Source organism: Lutra lutra, chromosome 1 (genome assembly GCF_902655055.1).
Source record: "Lutra lutra chromosome 1, mLutLut1.2, whole genome shotgun sequence".
NCBI lineage: Eukaryota > Metazoa > Chordata > Mammalia > Carnivora > Mustelidae > Lutra > Lutra lutra.
Window position 1 is genome coordinate 107,633,689 of NC_062278.1, and position 22,284 is coordinate 107,655,972.

Here is a 22,284-nt window from a genome sequence, read left to right on the forward strand (position 1 = left end):
TTCCTGTGAGCTGTGAGATAATAAATGTTTATTACCTTAAAGTTTGGGGACAATTTGTTACACAACAATAGATAACTAATACAACCATCTAGTTGATGGCATTGTTAGGTATTAAGACCCACCTCATCACTTGGCACCACAGAACTCCTAAGTGGTGGCACTATTATCAAACTGTAAATTCAGCTACATTTGACAAAATATTAACCCCAAAGGCATCATGACAAGGCCAGTCTTGAAGTCAGAGATGTGCAAGTTTTTGCAGACGCACAGAAGGGTTTGCCAGTGAATCACATGCAACAATTAGGCCTAACTAGTTTCTTTTCAGATTGTTAAAAACAGAACAAACAGTTGCACCTTGCTGACTATTCATTAACAAGGCCTATACTAGGGGACCAGCAGAAGAGACCATGTTGCTTTAACAAAGCTGTCCTCAGGGGTGAGCCTCTGCCTCACTCAGGAGTGAGAGACACCACGCATGCCAGAGCAGCTTTGGGTATAAATCAAGGTGGTCGCTAGACATTTAGGAGGCAATGAAATAAAGGAGAAACTATCTCTGCCCCCAAAGACTTCTCTCCATGAAGGTACTAGCTACCACTCCTAAATCGAATGCATATTGACACCTGCTTTTAGGGTTCTAAAAGATCCCACTGTTTTCCACCTCCCCAAACTTAGAGGAGGAATAAGGTTAAAAGGGAGAGATGATGATAGGACAAGAAGAGCTGAAGTTTGAAAAAGGAAGGTTAAGGGGATTACTGTGTTCAAAGAGCAGCCTCCAGACTTAGACCACTATTATCAGGAGGAAACCTAGGATTATTCAAGTAGTGAGCAGACGGAGTTTCAAGGAATGAACTGGCAATTGATACCCCAATTCAAAGATCACAATGGTTGGTTGGTTCAGTTACCCAGACTGTAAAATAGGAATGAGAAAGTGCCCTGAGGAGGATTGGGGGAAAAGCAGAACCCCTGGACACAATGAAAAGAGAAATCCGGGATGCCTGGGTAGCTCAGTCAGTTAAGCATCTGCCTTTGGCTCCGGTCATGATCCCAGGATGCTGGGATCGAGTCCTTGAGTACATCAGGCTCCTTGCTAAGCAGGGAGCCTGCTTCTCCCTCTGCCTGCTTTGCCTGCTCTGCCTGCCACTCCCCCTGCTTGTGCTCTCTCTCTCTCTCTCTGACAAATAAACAAAATCTTAAAAAAAAAGAAAAAAAAGAAAAGAAAAGAAAAGAGAAATCATAGATTTAGAGAGAGAAAATGCCTGGTTGTGAGAAATAGTGCACCATAAAGGAATTGCAAAAGAATGAGAATGGTCTCATTTGTGGGGCCTTAACCATGCACCAGACACTGTGCTAACCACATCTCATTCATTATCCTATTTAATTCTCACTGTATCAGTTGGTAGGCATTATTATCTCCATGTTATAGGTCAGGACAGAGCTTTCAAGCAGCTAACTGGCTTACCAAAGGTCACACTGTCAGTAAATTGTGCAGTCAAGATTAAAGCCCAGATCTGCCTAAATATAAAGCCCAAGTTCCTGCCACTGGAAACTCTTCCAGATATCAGAATTCTCTCCTCTCCTAAACCCAAAATTCATAATGCCACTCTCCCACACACTGCAAATACCAAAGTCAGAGTACATACTTCATAGCAGCAACTTAGGTAATTTTTATCAGCAGAAAACCTTTATTACCTGTATTTTAGGGACTTAGGATACAGGAAGCAGAAATAAAAGTAGCTAGAATATTGGAAGTGTAGTTGAGCAAGACTCTATACTTTGAACACTGAACTGAGAGCAGTTGTAGAGACAGACACTGTCTGCAGTTTTATGAGGGCTTTGATGACCCAGTGCTGAGCCATCTGCCAGCGACCCACATACCCATCATGTGGTAGGACCCATATGGTTGCCTGGACTCTCTCTTTCAGTCTACTCATCACTGTTCATTCACTTAGTGTCTTAGCTTCTCTGATAGACCATAAGGCAGAGACTGTTTTTGTAGTGCCTGGTGCCATATCTGGCACACAGTTGGTGTTCAGAATTTATTTGAAAAAAATACATACATACATATATAAAAGTATAGCTTATTAAAATATATGGGATGCTGTTAAAATAGTTCGCAGGAAATTTATAGCACTACTGATAATACTAGAAAATATAAGGAAGTTCTCAAATCAATGGCTTCAGCTTCCAATTTAAAAAACAAGAGATAATTAAACCCAAAGTAAGCAGAAGAAAGAAAATAATCAAGATTAGATTCAAATAAATGAAATAAATCATAAAAACTAATGAAACCAGAAGGTGTTTCTTTGAGAAAATTGATAGAACTGATAAACCTCTAACCAGCCTGATCAGGAAAAAAAGAGAAGAAACATTAACTACTAATATCTGGAGTGAGAGATGTGACATCACTATAGATTCTACAGATATTAAAAGGATAATAAAGGAATGCCATGAGCAACTTTATGCCAGTAAGTTCCATAACCTCTATGAAATGGGGAAATTCTTTGAAAGATGCAAACTACCAAAGCATTCTAGAAGAAATAGACAACCCTATATGTATTAAAGAAATACAATTTGTAGTTAAAAATCTCACAAAGAAAACTCCTGGGGCACCTGAGTGGCTCAGCTGGTTGAGCATCCAACTCTTGATTTCGGCTGGGTTAACGATCTCAGGGTTGTGAGATTGACATCAGTCTCCGCGCTCAATGCAGAGTCTGCTTGTCCCTCTCTCTCCCTGACTTGCGTTCTCTCTCTCTCTCTCTCTAAAATAAATAGATAAAATATTAAAAAAACAAAAACCCTCCTGACCTCCTGATTCTGATAGTATCACTGGTAAATTCTACTAAACATTTCAGGATAGTTGCAGAGTGAATCAATGACAGCAGATCTGAGGGCAACACACAAATAGAAAAGGATATATAGGAAAAGAAGGAGGCTCCGGTGGCCTCAGACAGATAATTTCTAAACGACTTGTGGTTAGGATTTCTATCAATGGCCTAATGAAGGCTTAGAAGCCTATCCCAGAATTACTGTACAGTGGTATAATGGTGTGTGTGTTCATGCGTATAAACTTAACACGCTGTCCCTATATTATTATTTCCTGATGGTTTTGTTCCTTTCCACTAAGCCTATTTTTGTGTTTATGAAGTTTTGAATAAAACACTTCTTCAGAAGTTGTTAAGGAGAACCAGGTACAACCAAATGATATGCGTATTCATCATCTTGGTACCCATTTATTCATTCAACAAACATTTACCAATCAGTTACTCTATATCAGGGATTCTCCTAACGTCTGGAGATGGAAAATCCAACAAGACATAGTTCTGACCATAACAAGCTGCCAGTATAGAGACATTTACAGATGAGGAAGTCAATGGTTACCATGTGGCGGTTGGTGCTACGACAGAGCAATGCACCAGGTGCTAGGGGAATGAGGGAGGTCTCTGAGGTGGTGCTTTTAACTTTTTGCAGCTGGTGCAGAAGTCAACTAGACGGAAAGAGGAAAAAAGCACTTGAACCTTAGTCTGCATTAGTGGATGAAAAAGCACATCCACTTTGGGGAACTGCAAGCAGTGCACAGGACCCTAGCAGTGGGGAGAGGCTGGAGATGGCGCTAGAGAAGTGGGCAGAGGTAAAGTAGGTAAGCGAGGCTCTGGGAGCTCAGGCAGGAAGGGTGTGGGCTTTACCCTGAGAGTCATGGGGAGCTGTGAAGAGGGTAAGCCCAAGAGCACAATAATTAGGTTTGAGTTGTTTTTTTTTTTAAATTTTAAAGATTTTGTTTATTTATTTGACCGAGAGAGACACAGCTAGAGAGCAAATACAAGCAGGGGGAGTGGGAGAGGGAGAAGCAGGCCTCCCGCTGAGCAGGGAGCCTGATGCAGGGCTCCATCCCACAACCCTGGGATCATGACCTGAGCTGAAGGCAGTTGCTTAAAGACTGAGCCACCCAGGTGCACTCAGGCTTGAGTTTTAGATCATACAGCTGATGAATGAATTGGAGGGAGGCCAGACTGAGGGCAGGAAGGTGAGTTTTGGGGAATTTTCAGAAACTCAGGAAGGAAACAATGACAGTCTGGACCAAGGTAATGTCACAGGATATCCAAGAGACTTGTGGTTCTCCAGAGCAGGCAAACTAGGAAAGCAGTACTCCTATGGGATGGCGACCAGACAGGGCACATTCCGTCCTGTGCGTGTCACCCCCACCAACCTCCATCCTTAGGCCCTGGGATGAGGGAGGATGTGCCCAGCATGGTGCTGAGTGATTTCCCATCTCACTCAGTCCTCTCAGTAGGTGTTTATGTCGTATCAGCCCCATTTTACAGATCAGAAATCCAGGGCCTTTGGAACTGCCTGACTCAAACCACAAACAGAACAGTGCCTTCTCTGTGCTGTAAAGATTGGTAAGCCAACCTCACCTATATTTCTGTAAGGCCGCTGACTCCTCTACTTAGTTGCTTAACTACAGGCTCATTCAATGTCAACTCACCTCATTGCCTGAAAGGTGGTACATCCTGGCTTCCTGAAGCAGCGGGAAGACCTCTGGGCACTGTCTGATAAGAGGATCTGCCTCCACCGTCTCCACAAAGTACCATGGGTCCAGAAGTGGCAAGCGCACATTCTCAAGGACATAGGGGAGCAAGCAGAGTCGTTCTGACTGTTTGTGCCGGACCCAACTCATCACAGTCTCAAACACCTGAGCCTCCTCAGTCACATAGAGGTCATCACTCTTCAAGATGTGGTACAGAGTGTCCACGGGAAGTTCGAGGAACTCCTCAGAGTTCAGAATCTGCACAAAGTTTTGAATGATGTAATTTTGAACCTGCTTCTTCAGACTGTCCAACGAGTGTGTATCCGCCAGCCTCAGTATTCCAACACAGTTTTCGGGGTTCAAGGCTTCTGTTAGGAAGCTGGCACAGGCATCCACCATCCGCAGGAACTAAGAGAGCAGAAGGAAGCAAATCAGGCCAGAGAACCATCAGTCCACAGGAAGCCTTATCAGAAAGTTGTGTATGGTGGCAAAAAATGAGAACAATCCAAATGACTGACAGTAGAGGAGCAGCTAAAGAAATTACATACATTCTTATTTTTGACAACTCTGTAGTCATTAATACAACAAAAATGTTCATAATGTATTGAGTTTAAATATCTGTTCTCTGAATCTGATCAAGTCTCTCGATTTAATCAGCAATTTACAGGAAATATAGTAGAAAGAGGAACATGTTAAACGGTACCATGGGAATATACAATCAGCAAAATCTGGACTGTGAGAAACTTTACGGAATCAGTTCAGTTTCTTCAACAAATACATCACAAGGGTAAACGAGAGAGAGAGGTGGGGAAGAGGAACTTAGAAATGAAGAGAGGTGTAAGAGACACATCAACCTTGTGCAAAATCTGGACCTTATTTGGATTAGTATTCATTTTAAGTGTGATCATGGTATTGTCATTATATTTCAAGAAGAATCCTTGTGTTTTAGAGAGAGATATATACTAAAATTTTGCAGGTGAAATGAGAAGAGCACTTCACAAAATCATAGGTACATTATGATCCTATTTTTATAAAAAAATATAGAATATAGGTATAGAAAAAAGCATGAAGGATATACACCAAAATATTAACAATTATTATATTTCATTGTATCAGGTATCTTAGGACAATTTATGCTGCATTAACCTCCAAATCTCAGGCACTGACAAGAATAAATGATTATTTCTCACTCACATTACATGTCCAACAGAAGTCTTCATTCCAAGATCTAGAATGACAGAAAAGCCAGTCTTGTGACAGGAGAAAAAAGATGGCAGAGCCTTACTAGGCTCTTAAAGCTTCAGCTCAGAAGTTGCACGTGTCATTTCCACTCACACTTAATTGGCCAGAGTAAATCACAGGGCAAAATTTGTTGCCAAAGGAAAAATAATCCTCCATAGACACAGTCCCAGAGGGATAGAAAGGGCAGATACTGTATATATACTGTAAGATATCACATTTTCTAATAAGACTCTGAGAATTTCCCTTACTTTTTTAACATATTTTTAAAATCTTCTAAAATGAGTAAGTAGCACTTTTGTAAGATAAAAATTCATTTGTAAAATTGTTGGTTTCTATGTCTTAGTTTTAAAGTATCATCATCCTTATAAAAATATGAGCCCCTTATGCTTATATAGCACTTAACCACTTACAAAGCATGTCATATCCATTATATTATTTAATATTCATTTTATAGATGAGGTGCCTCAGATGCATCAGCTTCTTTTTTTATTAAGTTGGTTCTTTAAAAAGATTTTATTTATTTATTTGACAAAGGCAGTGAGAGAGGGAACACAAGCAGGGGGAGTGGGAGAGGGAGAAGCAGGCTTCCCGCTGAGCAAGGAGCCCAACACAGGGCTCGATCCCAGGACGGTGAGATCATGACCTGAGCCAAATGCAGATGCTTAACGACTAGGTCACCCAGGTGCCCTACTAAGTTTTTTATTTTAATCCCAATATAGTTAACATGCAGTGTTATATTAGTTTCAGGTGTACAATATTCAAATGCATCATTTCATTCTTATTCACTGCTCTCTGGAGCTTAGCTCTGAATAAGTCCAAATTCCTATCCCCCCTCCTTGTCCCCTGGGTCAGTAAAAGGTCAAGTTCTCAGTGCTCTTGGGTTGATGAATTAATTAACAGGAGGGAAAGAGGAAGTCTGAGTAGAGAGAACCTGGTCTCTCCGGCAGGGAGGGCTGGTCTGAAGGCAGTGAGATAGCCCAGTGAGAGTTTGGACGGACAGACCTGCATCCGATGGGGTGCAAACTGCAGAGGAGACGAGACGCTCCAGTGATGAATTGAGGGTAGCGGAGCAGTGGAGCAGGACTGGTCTCAGAGTAAGCCATATTGATTTAGGCTCTGGCCTTCACTCCAGAGCATTCTAGGAGACACACATCTCTGATTTTCTAATCAATCCCAATTGCAACATATTATCTTTCCATGTCAGAACACTCATTCAAGCCATCAGTTTAGAAACATTGACTGAAGGTTAAGCCACTGCCTTTGGCTCAGGTCATGATCTCAGGGTCCTGGGATCGAGTCCCACATCGGGCTCTCTGCTCAGCAGGGAGCCTGCTTCCCTCTCTCTCTCTCTGCCTGCCTCTCTGCCTACTTGTGATCTATCTCTGTCAAATAAATAAATAAAATCTTAGAAACATTGACTGAGTGTCAATGAAATGCTGGAGAAGTTTGAATTCTGCTTCAGACCGCCTTGTCTGCTGGCCCTGGCCATTGCCTGCAATCTGTTCCTCGCATGAGCAACTGTAGAAACGGTTGAGACTGAGAATTCTAACACCTGTTTTCTTGTTTGCAGATTTTCAGTTCAAAGAGTAAAAATGCACAACCGAGACCAAGCCTTGCTAGCCCTCAGAACTTGTCACCAGAGCCCTACGTGGCCCTGCCCACAGACGCCTATGAGCACTGAAACGGAACTCACTTTTGTGGCGGCCTCCAGTGCAAAGGGCAGGTACACTATTCCAGTGTTTGCGTGAGAAGATGATTAAATAGATTTTCTAAATATGTAAACTAGCCCTGGGAGGCCACCTAAAAACCTGGTAATAGCAGTTGTCTCTGAGGAACAGGGGAACTGGTAGCTGGGGTCAGGGTAGAGAGGAAGACTTACTTTTCTTTCATTTATTTATTTTTCATTATTTTTTAAAGATTTTATTTATTTATTTGACAGAGAGAACACAAGCAGGGGGGACGGCAGAGAGAGGGAAAAGCAGACTTCCCACTGAGCAGGGAGCCTGATGCAGGGTTCCATCAAAGGACCCTGGGATCATGACCTGAGCTGAAGGCAGATGCTTAACCGACTGAGCCACCCAGGCGCCCCACTCTTCACCTATTTGTACTCCCTTACTTTGAGTGCCAGGTGATAGAATTCTCTATTTAAAATAGTTTCTCATAGAAACAAAGAAATAAAGTTTCTCATGAATGGAGAAAACACTAGAAAGTAACACATCAAAACGCTATCCATGTTTATTTCAAATGCAGTGTTATAGATAAAGCAATTAATTTAATTTGTCTTTTAGACTTTGCTGTTTAGAACAAATGTTCTACATTGAGCATGAAGTTGCTCTTTTATTTTATTTATTATTATTATGTTTTTTTAAGAGAGAGAGAGAGTACAGGAGCAGGAGAAGGGTACAAGGGCAAAGGGAGAGGGAGAGAGAGAGAATCCCAAGCAGGCTCCACATCCAGTGTGGAGCCCAAAGTGGGGCACAATCCCATGACCCTGAGATCATGACCTGAGCTGAAATCAAGAATTGGACACCCAACCAACTGAGCCACCAAGGCACCCAATATGATGTTTTTTTTTAAATCAGAAAAAATAAAATACTTCCTCATGATTTTCAAGTACACGATGAGAAAATAAAACAAAATGTAAAAAATAACACCCCCTATGAGCCAGCCCCTTTACATTCCCAGATAATTTAATCCTTACAACACTATAGCTATTTATTGTCATTCCTGTTTTATAGATGAGGAAAGGAGATCCAGAGAAGTGAGGTAATTTCCTCAGAAATTTATAGCTAATAAAAGGTAGAGCTAAAATTTGAACCAGTCTTATCTGATTCCAAAAACGCATGTTTTTAGACCATTTCAAGCTACCTTAGGTCAAACTGTGTGTGCACAAATCAAGAACTTGGCAGATGTCAACCATGATTTGCACTCCTCACCAAGGAGAGCTCCAATAATCTGATCTGCCCAAAGGAAGGCTTGGCCGACAAGGTGCTAATTTCTACCCCTGCTTGATGACTACTGATGAGCAAAGAAGGAAACCATGAAAGAGCTCACATTTGTGAGAAACATTGATCCAAAGTGTCGCTCCCCACCCAGAAACTGTTCATCCCTCCATTCATCTACCTGTTAATTTCCAAAATGTGTCCTGAACATCATTATGTAGTAGGCCATCAACCAGTGCTGGGAGTACAGAGCTGAGCAGAAAGAAACATAGCACCTATGCTCATTGGACCTGACAGACCAATGGGGAAGGCAGACATTAATCAAATAATCACACAAGTGTCAAACTATAACTGTCAGAAATGCATGTAACAAAACACTTATTCTTACCCCTCAAGCCATGCACTGTCACCAGAACTTGCCCTGATGGAACCCTTCCACAGTGAGACCTGTCTACTCACCTTACCCAAATATTTCTAAGCTCACCTGTCACAGTGCCTTTCTGTGCTCATGCTGCTTCATCAGCCTGGACCAGCTTTCTCCCTCATCACTATCTGTTAAAATCTTGCTCTCCCTGCCTAGGCAAATTTTACTTCAGAGATCCATTTTTTAAGAAAGGATTCGGGATGTTTCACCCTTTCAACTGAAAAGGCCCCTTTCAAGTTAACTTCAAAAAAAAAAAAATGGGGGGCAAGAGTACCATGACCATCAACTTATCTACATAGGGGCTGTTTTCTTCATTCAGAGTATTAAATCTGGGACTGATGGATGGGCTCCAGAGTCTGTGAACACCTACGATGGTGTACAAACATCTGTTTGCACATGTGTCAGTTTTCCTGAAATTGAGTTTACAGGAGACACTGAGTTGCTCTCTATTATCCATAAACCTGAGGACAAAGCCAGCACAAGAGGGAGAACCAGGCTGACAGAACCAGAGGGTCTTAACCAGACTGTGCTTTAAGCCTTCTCTACCTCTGGATATTTTTAATTCTGGGTCAATACTTGCTTAAGAAGAAAAAGGAAGAGAATGAACGAGGAGAGAAGAGAAAAGAAACAGAGAAATCCTATCCATTCATGAGGTTCTTTCTCAAGAGCCACTTCCTCCTTCTCGGCTTCTCCAGTTGCCAACATGGAATCAGTTCCTCCCTCCTCAGTGCTCCACTGGGCAAATCACTTGCCCCTCTGTGGAGCACTGATTACATTTCTCCCTTGTACTATGGTCAAGCATCTCAAGGGCAGATTCTAGGTAGGTCATAGTTGTGTTTTTATTTCCAAGAGCACCTAGCACAAATTCTTCCAAAAGAAGGAAAAGAAAGAGAGAAGGAAAATAGTTTGGATATCCAACATGCACCAAGATCTGTTAGATACTTTCCCATCCATTTTTTAATTTAATGAATGTTTTATTTTTTAATGAATATTTTTACTTTATAAGTAATAACAAGGCTGGTATTTTATATACTATATATCTATATATAATATGAGGTTGTATATATATAAAATACCGGCCTTGTTATTACATATTTTTATAGTAATATTACTAAAAGTATACATATACACAGGCCCAGACCATTGCACAGAGGAAGAATCAGAGAATTCGAAGAGTTAAATACATTGCCTTAGGTCACACAGCCAGTAGGTGGTACAGATGGCACTCAAGGTCATGGCTAGCTCACTCATCTTACTGGCCATTGCACTGCCTTTGTAACTGTCACATTGTTGAACTAACAAACTTCCAGGAGAGTCTGAAGAGGACTTATGAGGACAAGAATAGTGCAGATCTCCAAGTTGCCTACATTTCCCCCAAAACACTTCAAGAAAGTGCTTCAAGAAACACTTTCGAGCACGAGGGGTGTAGAGCAGCATCCTAACCAGTGGTTGGGAAACTGCTGATATACAGGGCAGTCATGGGAACAAGAAATTGTTTCCTTTGCAATATATATATTGTAAATATAATTTATATAATTTATATTTATATAATTTATATTATATTTACAGTATATTGTAAATATAATATATATTATTAATATTTATTAATTAATATTCTAATTTAAAATAAATAAACAAAATTAATTGATATTAATTAGTATTAATTAATATTAAATTATAAATATATGACTAATATAAATATAAAACAATTTATATGTTATTTATATTATATTTACAATATATAGTATATTTACAATATATAATATACAATATATATTGTAAATATAATATAAATAACATATAAATTATTTTCTTTACAATATATATGCTTTTTGCTTCTTCATAGTCAAGATTACTTAGGATGTTAGCATAAATTTTCTTGCTCAGCCTGTCCCAATGACACATGAACTTGTTTATTAGAGCTGAACTATGACAGATAATGGCAACAGACAGCCAACTTCCTGTTTGAGAGGACATGTGAGCAAAAGGTTACAGTCAGGCACCTGACTCTCGAAGAGGGAGACTAAAAATACAATCAAAGAAACCACTTGAGACATGGCTGCTGTTCCCATGAGAAGTCTCTGCATCAGTGAGATTTTACCCCCTGCTCCCCAACTCCACTGGCCCTCCTCTGATTCCCTTCATGCTCTCCAGAATATGGGGTCTTAACAGATTTAACCAGTGTAATTCCACAGCTCCCAGAGGTGCCTTCAAATCAACTGCAGAAAAACTGAACCCTATTTTGGCCCAAATAAGCAATTTCATTGACCACAGTCCCCAGATGACCTTACAGTTATTGCAAAGGGTATATATATAGACGTTGGTATTCTTACCTTCAAGTCCCAACAAATCAGTGTTTGTGAAGAATACATAATTTGTTGATGAGATTAATAAACCAAAATCAGGGGCGCCTGGGTGGCTCAGTGGGTTAAAGGTTCTGCCTTCAGCTCAGGCCCTGATCTCAGAGTCCTGGAATCCAGCCCTGCATCGGGCTCTTTGCTCAGCAGGGAGCCTGCTTCCTCCTCTCTCTGCCTGCCTCTCTGCCTACTTGTGATCTCTGTCAAATAAATAAATAAAATCTTAAAAAAAAAAAAAAAATCACTTGAAATTGTTGTGATTTTCCGGTGAATTGTTTGTGAATTCACAATAAATCTTCTGTCACCATTTTTCTTCTCAGACAACAGTTATGAAAAGTAAAGTTGTTCTCCTATGGGGTGTGTACTGATGTCAAAGAGAGGTCTTCAGGGGCACCTGGCTGGCTCAGTCGGTTAAGTGTCTGACTAGATTTTGGCTCAGGTCATGATCTCAGGATAACGAGATCAAGCCCCACATCAGGATTCACACTGGGTGTGGAGCTTACTTAAGATTCTCTCTCTGCTCCTTCTGGCCCCCCAAAAGAGGAGTCTTCATACTTAAAAACTGTAAGTTACCGCTGATCCTAATCTCCCATCCCTTCCCCTTTCCCTCTTTCTCAGGTATACATCTATTTTAGACCAATGGGAATATGTGTCCCCTACCCCCAGGATGTCCTCTGCTCCCTCCAAACTTTCAATCCTTGCTCTAGACTTTGCTGAGGGGTCTGCTGGTCCCTGGAAGCTATATGGGGTGGGCAGGAAAGGGAATAAGACCTGCAAAATGTGCTCACTAAGGTGGGGCAGTGCTGTGGGACTGACACAACTATAGAGGTAGACTGACCTCAGAAGTGGAATCAGAGGGAAAGGAAGGGGTGTGGGAAGTTTGGTCAAGATTCTGCCAACAGACAGCTCCTGAAGTTTCAGAGGAACCAGTGGGGCCCCCAACAGGCCAGTAGCACATATGGGGGGCAGGGGGACTACATGGGCCATACTAACATTCAATGGGCCAGAGCCACAGCTGGAGAATCGTGACTCAGCCCAGGAACAGAATGAAAGCCAGGGAGGGACTAAATGGAATAACTGTTTCTGGGACATATTTGATGTTCAGAATATGGGTTATGTGGGGGGCTAGAGGGTGAGCGCAGAACCAGTAGGGCATCTAAGCAAAGCCAAATCCTGAGAAGCAGGTCCATGAGCAGATAGCTATAATAAAGTTAGCAGGTAGAGAAGGTGGAAACTTAAGTCTCTGCCTAAAGTTCTCTCTGCCTAGAATACATTTCCTCCAACCCAGCTGCAATGTGTCAAAATCCTACCCATTCTATGAAATATAGTTCAATGCCACCTCCTTCAGACCCAGAACTTTTTTCTACTTGGGCACTCTGCCCTAGGGTCTGACTGGATTGCTCAGTGGTTTGAAAGCTCAGTGGAAATCCTTGCTTTTGAGGCTTTAGGTGTAGTGCTAGGTAGCAGGAATGGGAGTCAGAAGTTCTGGATTTAGGCCCCAGATCATAGCTTCAATCTTTGATGACCTGCTCTTTGATGAGCTGAACTCTCTGTGAGCCACAGTTTCTTCTTCTAGAAAGTGTTGAGAATAATAAAGCCCATCTTGCAGTCTCACTGTGAGGGTACTCCCTGGCCAGCCCACTCATAGAAATGTCAACATCAGATGGGATCATGTAGGGGAAAGAATATGATAAATGGTTAAATAAATGTGATCTATATTTATAACTTTTATCTTTATTTCCCCCTGATAGTTTCCTGTAAGTACCTTGCACATAGAGAATGGTTAGTAATTTGAGGTAATTAAATAGAAGTAAAAGTCAGAATCTGGTAGCAACATGGGTTTTCATTACAACTAAAACCCATATCTCACTTCCTAAATTTTAACAACCTATAGGCAACAACTAGGGCATTTCAGGCTTTCACATCCAGGGAAGGGGTAACAGGATAGACAAAAGAATACAATTTTGGTTTTTGAGTTTCTAAATACACTTTCAGTACTATAGTAGAAAAATAGTTTCAAAACATCAATTAGTGGTAATAACTGGGCCCTTTGAATTGGAAAAGCCAGAATGCCAAAGAGTCTAGGCGTAAAGTTTATATCAAAACAATATATGGATGGAGAATGGATGATAATGTAGGAGCCATCTTTCCAACAATGATTCCCAGGACAGGAAGAAAGAGGAGAAAGAGTCTAGTAAAAGGGTGAGAAACAGGTGGGTCTCTGAGATGATCTCCTGCCTCCCAACCCAGATCAAACTCTAGAGTAAGGGAGGTGCAAAAAGTTCCTTAGAGGTTGTGGATCTGAGAGCAAAAGAATGTGTGCCTTGACTGCCGAAATGAAATCAGAAAAGCAGAACCCCAGTAGAGCAGCCACAGAAGAGAAGCTGGAATGCATTGTTTCTAGACAAAGGGGGTCTATGGCAGTCGCTCCAAGTTCCCTATAGTTCCAGACTGGCACAGGAGAGCAAATGGAAGTTTCTTGTATGTCTTTGAGAGGGACACAGAAGTTGCAGAGAGGACTGGCAGACCTGAGGAGGCCTTCTAAATGGGACAAAGAGAATGCAAAATGGCCCACAAAGACTGAGGGCCAGAACCTGGTGGGCCTGAGGATTTTCAGCTGATGGCAGGGGGTGAGGGTGTCAATGATCAGAGAGAGACTGATGAGAACACAGATTCTCCAGCAGGTTGCCAGCATGGACCAGTGATGCAAATAACCACGGTAAGTCTGGGCCAGATGCCTCTTTCTACTATGTCCTGGCATTATGTAAACACCCCTTATAACTATATAAGCAACCCAGATTCTAAAGAGAGTGTTCTGGGATGCCTAGGATGTTCTGGAGCTTGATCTGGGTGGTGGTTACATGGTTGCAAACACATGTAAAAAATTAAAAAACCAGGGGCGCCTGGGTGGCTCAGTGGGTTAAGCCTCTGCCTTCGGCTCAGGTCATGATCTCAGGGTCCTGGGATCGAGCCCCGCATCCGGCTCCCTGCTCGGCAGTGAGCCTGCTTCCTCCTCTCTCTGCCTGCCTCTCTGCCTACTTGTGATCTCTCTCTCTCTGTGTCAAATGAATAAATAAAATCTTAAAAAAATAAAAATAAAAAACCATATACTTAAGATGTGTACATTTTACTAAATGTAAGTTATACCTAAAAATCAAAGTCACCACTGAAATTAAACACAGAGCTGTAAAGACTAAAGAGACACAGCATGGACAATAGCAGGCTCACTGTTGAGATGGGGACACCTGGCAGCCCCAAGTGTCCTAGTTTCCCCAGAGGGAGTCGGCATGAGGGGTGGCAGCTGTGCCAATCTCGCCCCCGACACAGTTACAGGGCCCCACTGGTTCCCAGAATTTTCCACTGGGCAGCCTCCCCTGAGGCTGCTGATAGCCCCAGCTGCCTTTAGGATCATGACTTGTTTTGGGCCTCACACCTAGGGATGGATGCAGTGTGTGCAGTGGAGAACACACAGGCTAGCGTAAGCAGACAGGAGTGAAATTCAGGTTCCTCTCACATTAGCCATGAAACCATGAACATTTAACTTTATATCACTGAATTTTATTTCTCCCATCTTTAAATTGGGGGTAAAAATACCGACTTCATTTTAAATGAAACAGTACAGGCAAGAACTGCCACATAGTGAATGCTCTGAAAAGCACAACTATCACTGCCTGTGGACCAGGAAACTAACCCTAATGTCTTAACGCTTACAGTGGCCACAAAGTAACACTGGTTGACGAAGAGGGTATGTGGGGCATCAGTCAACAGATGGATTTTATCTAGATAGCAACAAAGAAATAGTTGGGCTGGTTTCCTTGCTTGGATCAACTGACTACTCTGATGTTGGGTCCATACAACCTGTGGGTCCCTGTCAATGACAACAGAGGTTCATCTGTAACTTGCAGTAATGAGACCTGCTTTTGCTAGGTGCCTGGCACTTAGTAGGTACTTTAAAAAAAAACAGTTATTAGTATTAACCCTGGAATACTTCTTCCTCTACTACCTACAACATTTCTTAAAGTCGGGAGTGGGCTTCTCAGTATCCTCTTAAAGCAAGTCAGGAAATTTTTGATGGGGTCTTGAGCAACTTCTGAGGCAGTCCACATATTCAGCTAATAATGAGCAAGAACAATGCATGCCTTCATTGATTCAACAAATATTTATGGACTATGATCCACATACTGAGTAAGCCAAGAAGCCAACCCAGGCCATCAGGGTCAGCCTCTGACCAGATGGCTACCTCGTCTGTACAGATGTCAGCCCAAACCGTGTTGTGGCTTGTCTCTCCTTGGGCTCAGGCCAGATGATGAGGCTCCCACTCTGGCAGACCCCTTTCCTTCCTCATGTCAGGCCTCAGGACACAACATGATCTCTTTTTGGCTTCTAAGCTCCTTCTTCTAACCAGCTGCTCTGTTATCTTAGGCGTCCTCTGTCCCAAAACTAAATGAGGAGTGAGCTGGTCTTCATGGCCTCACAACTTTTGCTGCCCTGTTGATAAACTCATAAGCCCTTATTCTATCATGAGTTTTTAATAATAAAAATGAAAGTAACAAATAAGACAAAGTTCTCCAAACGAACACAGCTGTTCTCTAAAACCAAAGACCCTTACCAAGTTCTTAGAGCCATTGTCCCAGTCTACAGTCTCTATAGCTTCTAACTGCCTTGCTCATATAGAACTCAAGAGCCTGAAGTTCCAACTAAGGCAAGTTCTTGGGGCCCCCACTAGATGACATTCATCTCAAAAACCCTGCCTTCCATGTGAAGGGTCACCCAGGCCTTTCCTCATAGGTGCTTCTCTTACTCTTACCTTTCTAGAAACTACTTGGGAGAAAATACATTTCTCCCATATTCACCAATAAATTATGGTTAGATTACTGCAAATTCCTTTTATGGGCAATTCATTCAGTATCTTCCCCACACTAACCTTCCTCCTAAAAGAAACTATCCCACCCTAGGCACAGCAGATTGGACCAATGACAACTGACAATGGTAATGGTAACTGACCCCAGGGTTAGCTGTCTTCATGAGGCCAGCAACTCATGAAATTGCCTCACACAGAAAGCCCTTTTCATACAGCAATAGTGGTGACTGGCTGTGTCAACTGAAAGATCTCTTTCTAGACGGAAATTCTGCATAGAAGCAATCAATCAATAATAGCAAGAGAGCAGAAAAGAGAAGGAGAAAGTGAGGGAGCAGCTGAGCATCAGCGATGGTGTGACAACTAAAAACCTTTACCACCAGATAGGGTAGAGAACTCCAAGATACTCTGATTCCCATCAATTTCAGTCCCACAAATGTGGTATTGGCCTCTGTGGATGTTCTAAAATAACAAGATAAAATGCCCACTCTGTCACTCTTTTCTCCACCTATAATTCTGTGTTAATTAAATATAGCACCAGACCAATTCATTCTACTAACCAAGTGTCATATGAATATGATAAAACAAAACTTTAAACCATGGTCTCTTATAATCCTAATATGGGAAAAAGCAAAGATTTGGGGATGGCATAGGAAAATGTTCTCATAGCTCGATGTCAGCCCAGTTTATTCAAGGCACTAACTGTCCAAAATAAAGTTAAAATTAATGTACAAATAATGGGAAGAAAATTCTATCCAGTATCTATAATGTGTCAGGCATTTTACAAATAGCATCTCATTAAATAACTCTCCCTAAAAGGTAGGTAAAAGTATTGTTATCATCCTAATTTTACAAATAAGAAAGCTGAGGCTCAGACGATCTAAGTAACCCGTCCATATCCACACAGCAAATAAATGCCTGAACTGGAATTTAAACCCAGGTTCTGCCTGACTCCAGCACCCATGTTCTTTACACTCTACCACTCTGCCTTCTAAGAGACCATTAAGATAACTCGACATGTTTCATTTCTCAGGAGAACCCAAAAATTTTTTGCAGCCATCAGAAAGGCTCTATTAGGGGGGTACCTGGGTGGCTCAGTGGGTTAAGCCTCTGCCTTCGGCTTGGGTCATGATCTCGGAGTCCTGGGATCGAGCCCCACATCGGGCTCTCTGCTCAGCAGGGAGCCTGCTTCCCCCCCCCCCTGCCTGCCTGCCTCTCTGCCTACTTGTGATCTCTGTCAAATAAATAAAATCTTTAAAAAAAAAAGAAAGAAAGAAAGAAAGAAAGGCTCTATTAAGGAGCACCTGGGTGGCTCAGTAGGTTAAGCATCCTATTCGGTTTTGGCTTGGGTTGTGCTCTTGGGGTCATGAGATCGAGCCCAGGGTTGGACTCTAGGCTCAGCAGGGAATCTACTTGGGAGTCTCTGCCTCTCTCTTTCTCTCTGTCCCTCCCCCCATTCATGTTCACTCTCTCTCAAATAAATAAATAAATAAAATCTTCAAAAAAAAAAAAAAAAAAGAAGGAAAACTCTCTATGCATACTGATCTATAACAATCTCCAAAATATATCGTGAAGCCCAAAAAAGCAAAATGCAAAATGGGGTGTATAGTGTGCTAACATTCATGTTTAAAAAACTGGAGACAATGAGTGGGAGTAATATATGCACACACACACTGTGCATAGGATATGAAGGATAGCAAGACATGGTTAAAAGTGAACATGGCAAAATGTTCCACTGTCTCCCCTTCTATTTTTCTGAATTTGGAACAAGGGTATATTTTATCCATTCAAATGAATACATACTTTTTTTAAATCACAAAGTGATTTCAACAACCTATAAACTTCTGTCCCTTGTGGTGTTTTCAAGCATGAAGATATTCCCAGTTTTCTTTGCCTGAGACTTCAAAGCAAGTCATCCAAAAGCAACAGAAATCAGAAAGTGGGTTCAATAGACACCCAGATGCCCAGAGCACTCTTCTCTTGTTTTTATAAGAATTAACACTCATAGGAAAATAAGTAAAACAGCCACAAGAGAAACTTAGTTATTTTTTGCCTAGAAAGTGAATGAGATTTGGAAAATTCTGAGGTGAGGGATTACCAGAATAGGGGAATCAATAATAAACAGAGCACACTTTCTCTCTACCTGTCTCTATCTTCCTCTTCCTTCCACCTCTGATCAAAACCAAAATTTCTACTGAAGTTGCTCCCACTTGAGAGAAAATGAGGAGGAGGATGAGGACATGGAGAAACTTTATGCCAAAATAATTTCCAGATACATTAAAGATTTAAGTATCAAAGGTGTGGACATAACAAGACTAACAGAAATTACAAGTGAATAAGATATAATTAAGCAGTGGGGAAGTTCTTTCTAAAAACATGTAACAAAGGCAAAAAACATCAAGGAAATGAACAATAGATCTGACAAAACACGAATTTTAAATTTTGTACATAAAAAAAGTCATAACCAACAATTATGAGTCAAATAACCAATGGAAAATATTTGTAACATTACAAAACTCTTTACTATTTGAAGAGTTTTTATTAAAATCACCCAAAACTGAAAGGAGAACAAGAAACAGAAAGACAAACTCCCTCCTCCATGAAATTGGGAGTTATCAGTAACCCCAAAACACAGACTATGAAGACTGGCAAATGGCTTTGCTGAGAGGAAAGAGGTCAGACCAAGTGCCTACAAAGGAGTTTGTCCCTCAGAACCCTCAAAAGCAGGAATATTAAAATCCCAGAGAAAGAGCAAGGCCAGGGCAGGTGGGGCTAATACCAGGGGTGGTTTTAAGAAGAATTTAAGCTTCCTGAGACTCCTTCCACCTCTTATGATCAAACAACTCCACTCCCGCTGGAAAAGATATATCCTCTGGAGAAACCAGACCAGAGAGGTTCTGGACTCCAGAAATTGAGGAAGACACAGAAAGACATCATACTGAAAATAAAGAGGCTAAGTAAAGATTTGCAAATACGCCCACGCGCACACACCCTGGTAGAATACATGCAGCTGTCTTGTAGTTCCCAGGCAAAAGCTGAACTAGATAGAGGTCCTATCAGGGAAGGTTCTTCCTGTGGTCAGGTTGTTGGAGCAGTGGGGGCTGCTGAGCGTGAGGTTGCTAAGACCCTCCCTCCACAGAAAGGAGAGTATTTTCCTGCCAGTTGAAAGGGTAAGGGGTGAAGCTGAAAGGGGTAAACAGCTGAAGGAGTAAGCAAGTCAGAATGAAGAAAGGGGGAAAGCTTTGGGGGTAGGGGTGGGTAACTGACTTGGACACATCACCAGAAGGCGTGACCAGCCCTGTCAGAAGTAACTTGCTCTGTTATCTTTAAAATGCCCTGAGGAAACTGAGACAATAAAATTGGCAAACAATTATTCGGAACTCATCAGTGCTATTTCATAGTGTTTCCTCCCTCTTTCTACTCTCCCTTCCTTGCTGGACTCCACAGATACTGCCTAGACTCCAGCTTCAACAAAAATAATCCCACTGTCCATGGTCTTGACTCATGACCTCTCATTCCCCACCTTCCCAGATTTTGTTTTGTTTCCCCTTAAATGCTGACCTACAGAGGATCCAAGAGGATACCACCTCCCAAAGTCCCAAACCACGCATAAGATCTGATGTATGTCCCAGTCCCTGCGAATGACCAGGCTTGTCCCTGGACTCTGTCATAAATCTTAACATCTTCAGAGAGACAATCCGCTTAACCTGGCAAAACCAAGTTCAAGGTGTACTTTTAGACCTAGGCAAAAACAGTAATGGGGGTGGGGCCCCTATGATAACTATGGATGCAACCGACAGAATCTATGTGTCTAATTATCCCATGAAGCTAAATATAATTGTAATTGGATTGAAACCAACATAGTCAAATGGAAACCATAAAACTTAATTCCAAGGTTTCTTTTATCTTCTGTAATACCCCTCATGAAAAGTGCTCTTCTTCCACACCCACCACAAAGTGCTACCAGGCAAGGTCCTGCATTCCCTCAAATCTAGACACTGCTCCCAGAGAGACTGCATGGTATACTGCAAAAATGCTGCGCCTGGACTCGGAAAGCCCAGGGTTCAAATAACCCCCTCTCTGTACATTATTACTTTTCCCACCTGCAAAGTAGGGAGAAGTAACCATTTCCCCCTGTTGTGCCAAGGATTAGAAGTTACATATATGAGGGGTGCTGGGGTGGCTCGTCAGTTGAGCATCTGGCTCTTGGTTTCAGCTGGGGCTGTGCTCTCAGGGTTGTGAGGATCGACCCCTGTATCGGGCTCCAGGACAAACACAGTCTGCTGGAGATTCTCCCCCTGCTCTTTGTATCTCTCAAATAAATTTTTTAAAATCTTAAAAAAAAAAAAAAGAGGGAGAGAGAGAGAAGTGACATATTAAAGTGATGACCAGAACCCCTGGCTCCAATTAGGCTTCTGCAAATTGTAGTCATTGCAGTCAGGAACCAAGTAGCGATTCCAGGCACCATCCTGGCTTGATGGTATTAAGAAGTGAATGCTGCATCTCACTACCTCTCAGGAAATTTCCAAAGGAGCCTCTTCGGACTTCCAAGTAAGCAGAGGCCCAGCTAAGTGTGTGTGTCTGTGGGTGTGGTGTATGTATGTGTGCCAGGTACGAGCTTGGAAACCAGTCCGGGCAGATCTCTGGGGAGTCGCTGCTTTCCCCTGCTCCGGAGGAGAATACTGAGACTGTTCACACACCTGGAAGAGGTTAGCAGCTTCCAGGACCCGCTGCACATTCTGCTTGGTGATCAAAGCCTTGCTGGTATATGTGTAGTCCAGAAGAGTATGCATGGTCTCAGCATCGACCCCTTTGATAATGATCCTCTTCTCGTACTTTTCCTTTAAATCATTGCAGAACATGGCCCTGGAAGAGAGATGTATGAATGTGAGTCCTACTGTGATTCTTAGTTCTAGGTTTAAACAGACCCCCCTCACACCCATCTACCCCCATGGAACAGCGAGGTTCCTAAGGTCAAGACCTGGGATGATTGCTTTCTGTTCCTCCAACACCCAGCACACACCAGACATTGAATTGGTACTTTACTAAACTGAACTGCTGTGCCCAACTGTGGTCCCTACAGCAGTCCCAGATCTAAAGGGACAATAAGAGCCCCACTGGCCAAACTGGTGGGATCTAGAACTACTTTACTGGCCCAAAAAACTACTTCAATGGCTCAGAGTGCTAGAGATTGTTCTGGGAGCATTGTGGGTCCCCTCTCCTGCCCAGGCCTTATCTGTACTTTCTCAATGACTAGTATCCCAAAACAAGGTTTCTGACTTCATTCTCAGTCCTCATTCCAGGTTTCCTCTGGCCTGAAGGCTGGCCCTACAGCCAGGCCTGGCCAGCAGGGCCTCAAATGCTGGAAGGGATTTAAATATCAGGCAGTCTCTGGACCTGTGTCCCCTAAAATTCATATATTGAAGCCCTAACCCACCAATGTAGATAGCACTTTTTTTTTTAAAGATTTTTTAAATTTATTTGACAGACAGAGATCACAAGTAGGCAGAGAGGCAGGCAGAGAAAGAGGAGGAAGCAGGCTCCCCGCTGAGCAGAGAGCCCAATGCAGGGCTCAATCCCAGGACCCTGAGATCATGACCTGAGTCGAAGGCAGAGGCTTAACCTACTGAGCCACCTGTACATAGCATTTTTAGCAGATAATTAAGGTGAAATGAAGTTGTAAGGGCGGGGGGGGGGGGGGTCCTAATCCAATAGGATTGGTGTCCTTAATAGAAGAGGGAGAGACACCAAACTCTCTCTCTCTCAATCTCTGCCATGTGAGCATAGTGGCTGTAAGCCAGGAGAGTCCTCACCAGAAGGTGACCATGCTGGCCACCCTGATCTTGGACTTTCAGTCTCTAAAAGTGTGAGAAAATAAATTTGTGTTGTTGAAGCCACCCAGTCTATGGTATTTTTTTTTTTTTTTTATGACAGCC

The 22,284-nt window shown here is 42.2% G+C and overlaps 1 protein-coding gene across 1 annotated transcript in view; it reads right to left on the reverse strand.

The window, feature by feature from the left end:
• The window catches only part of KLHL6 (kelch like family member 6), a 55,387-nt gene that overhangs the window by 12,845 nt on the left and 20,258 nt on the right, over window positions 1-22,284 (reverse strand). The window contains exons 2-3 of the mRNA XM_047731585.1: window positions 21,049-21,214; window positions 4,484-4,933 (exon numbers count right to left, since the gene is read on the reverse strand). Coding sequence (XP_047587541.1) covers window positions 4,484-4,933; window positions 21,049-21,214 — 616 coding nt within the window. The remainder of the gene's footprint in view (window positions 1-4,483; window positions 4,934-21,048; window positions 21,215-22,284) is intronic.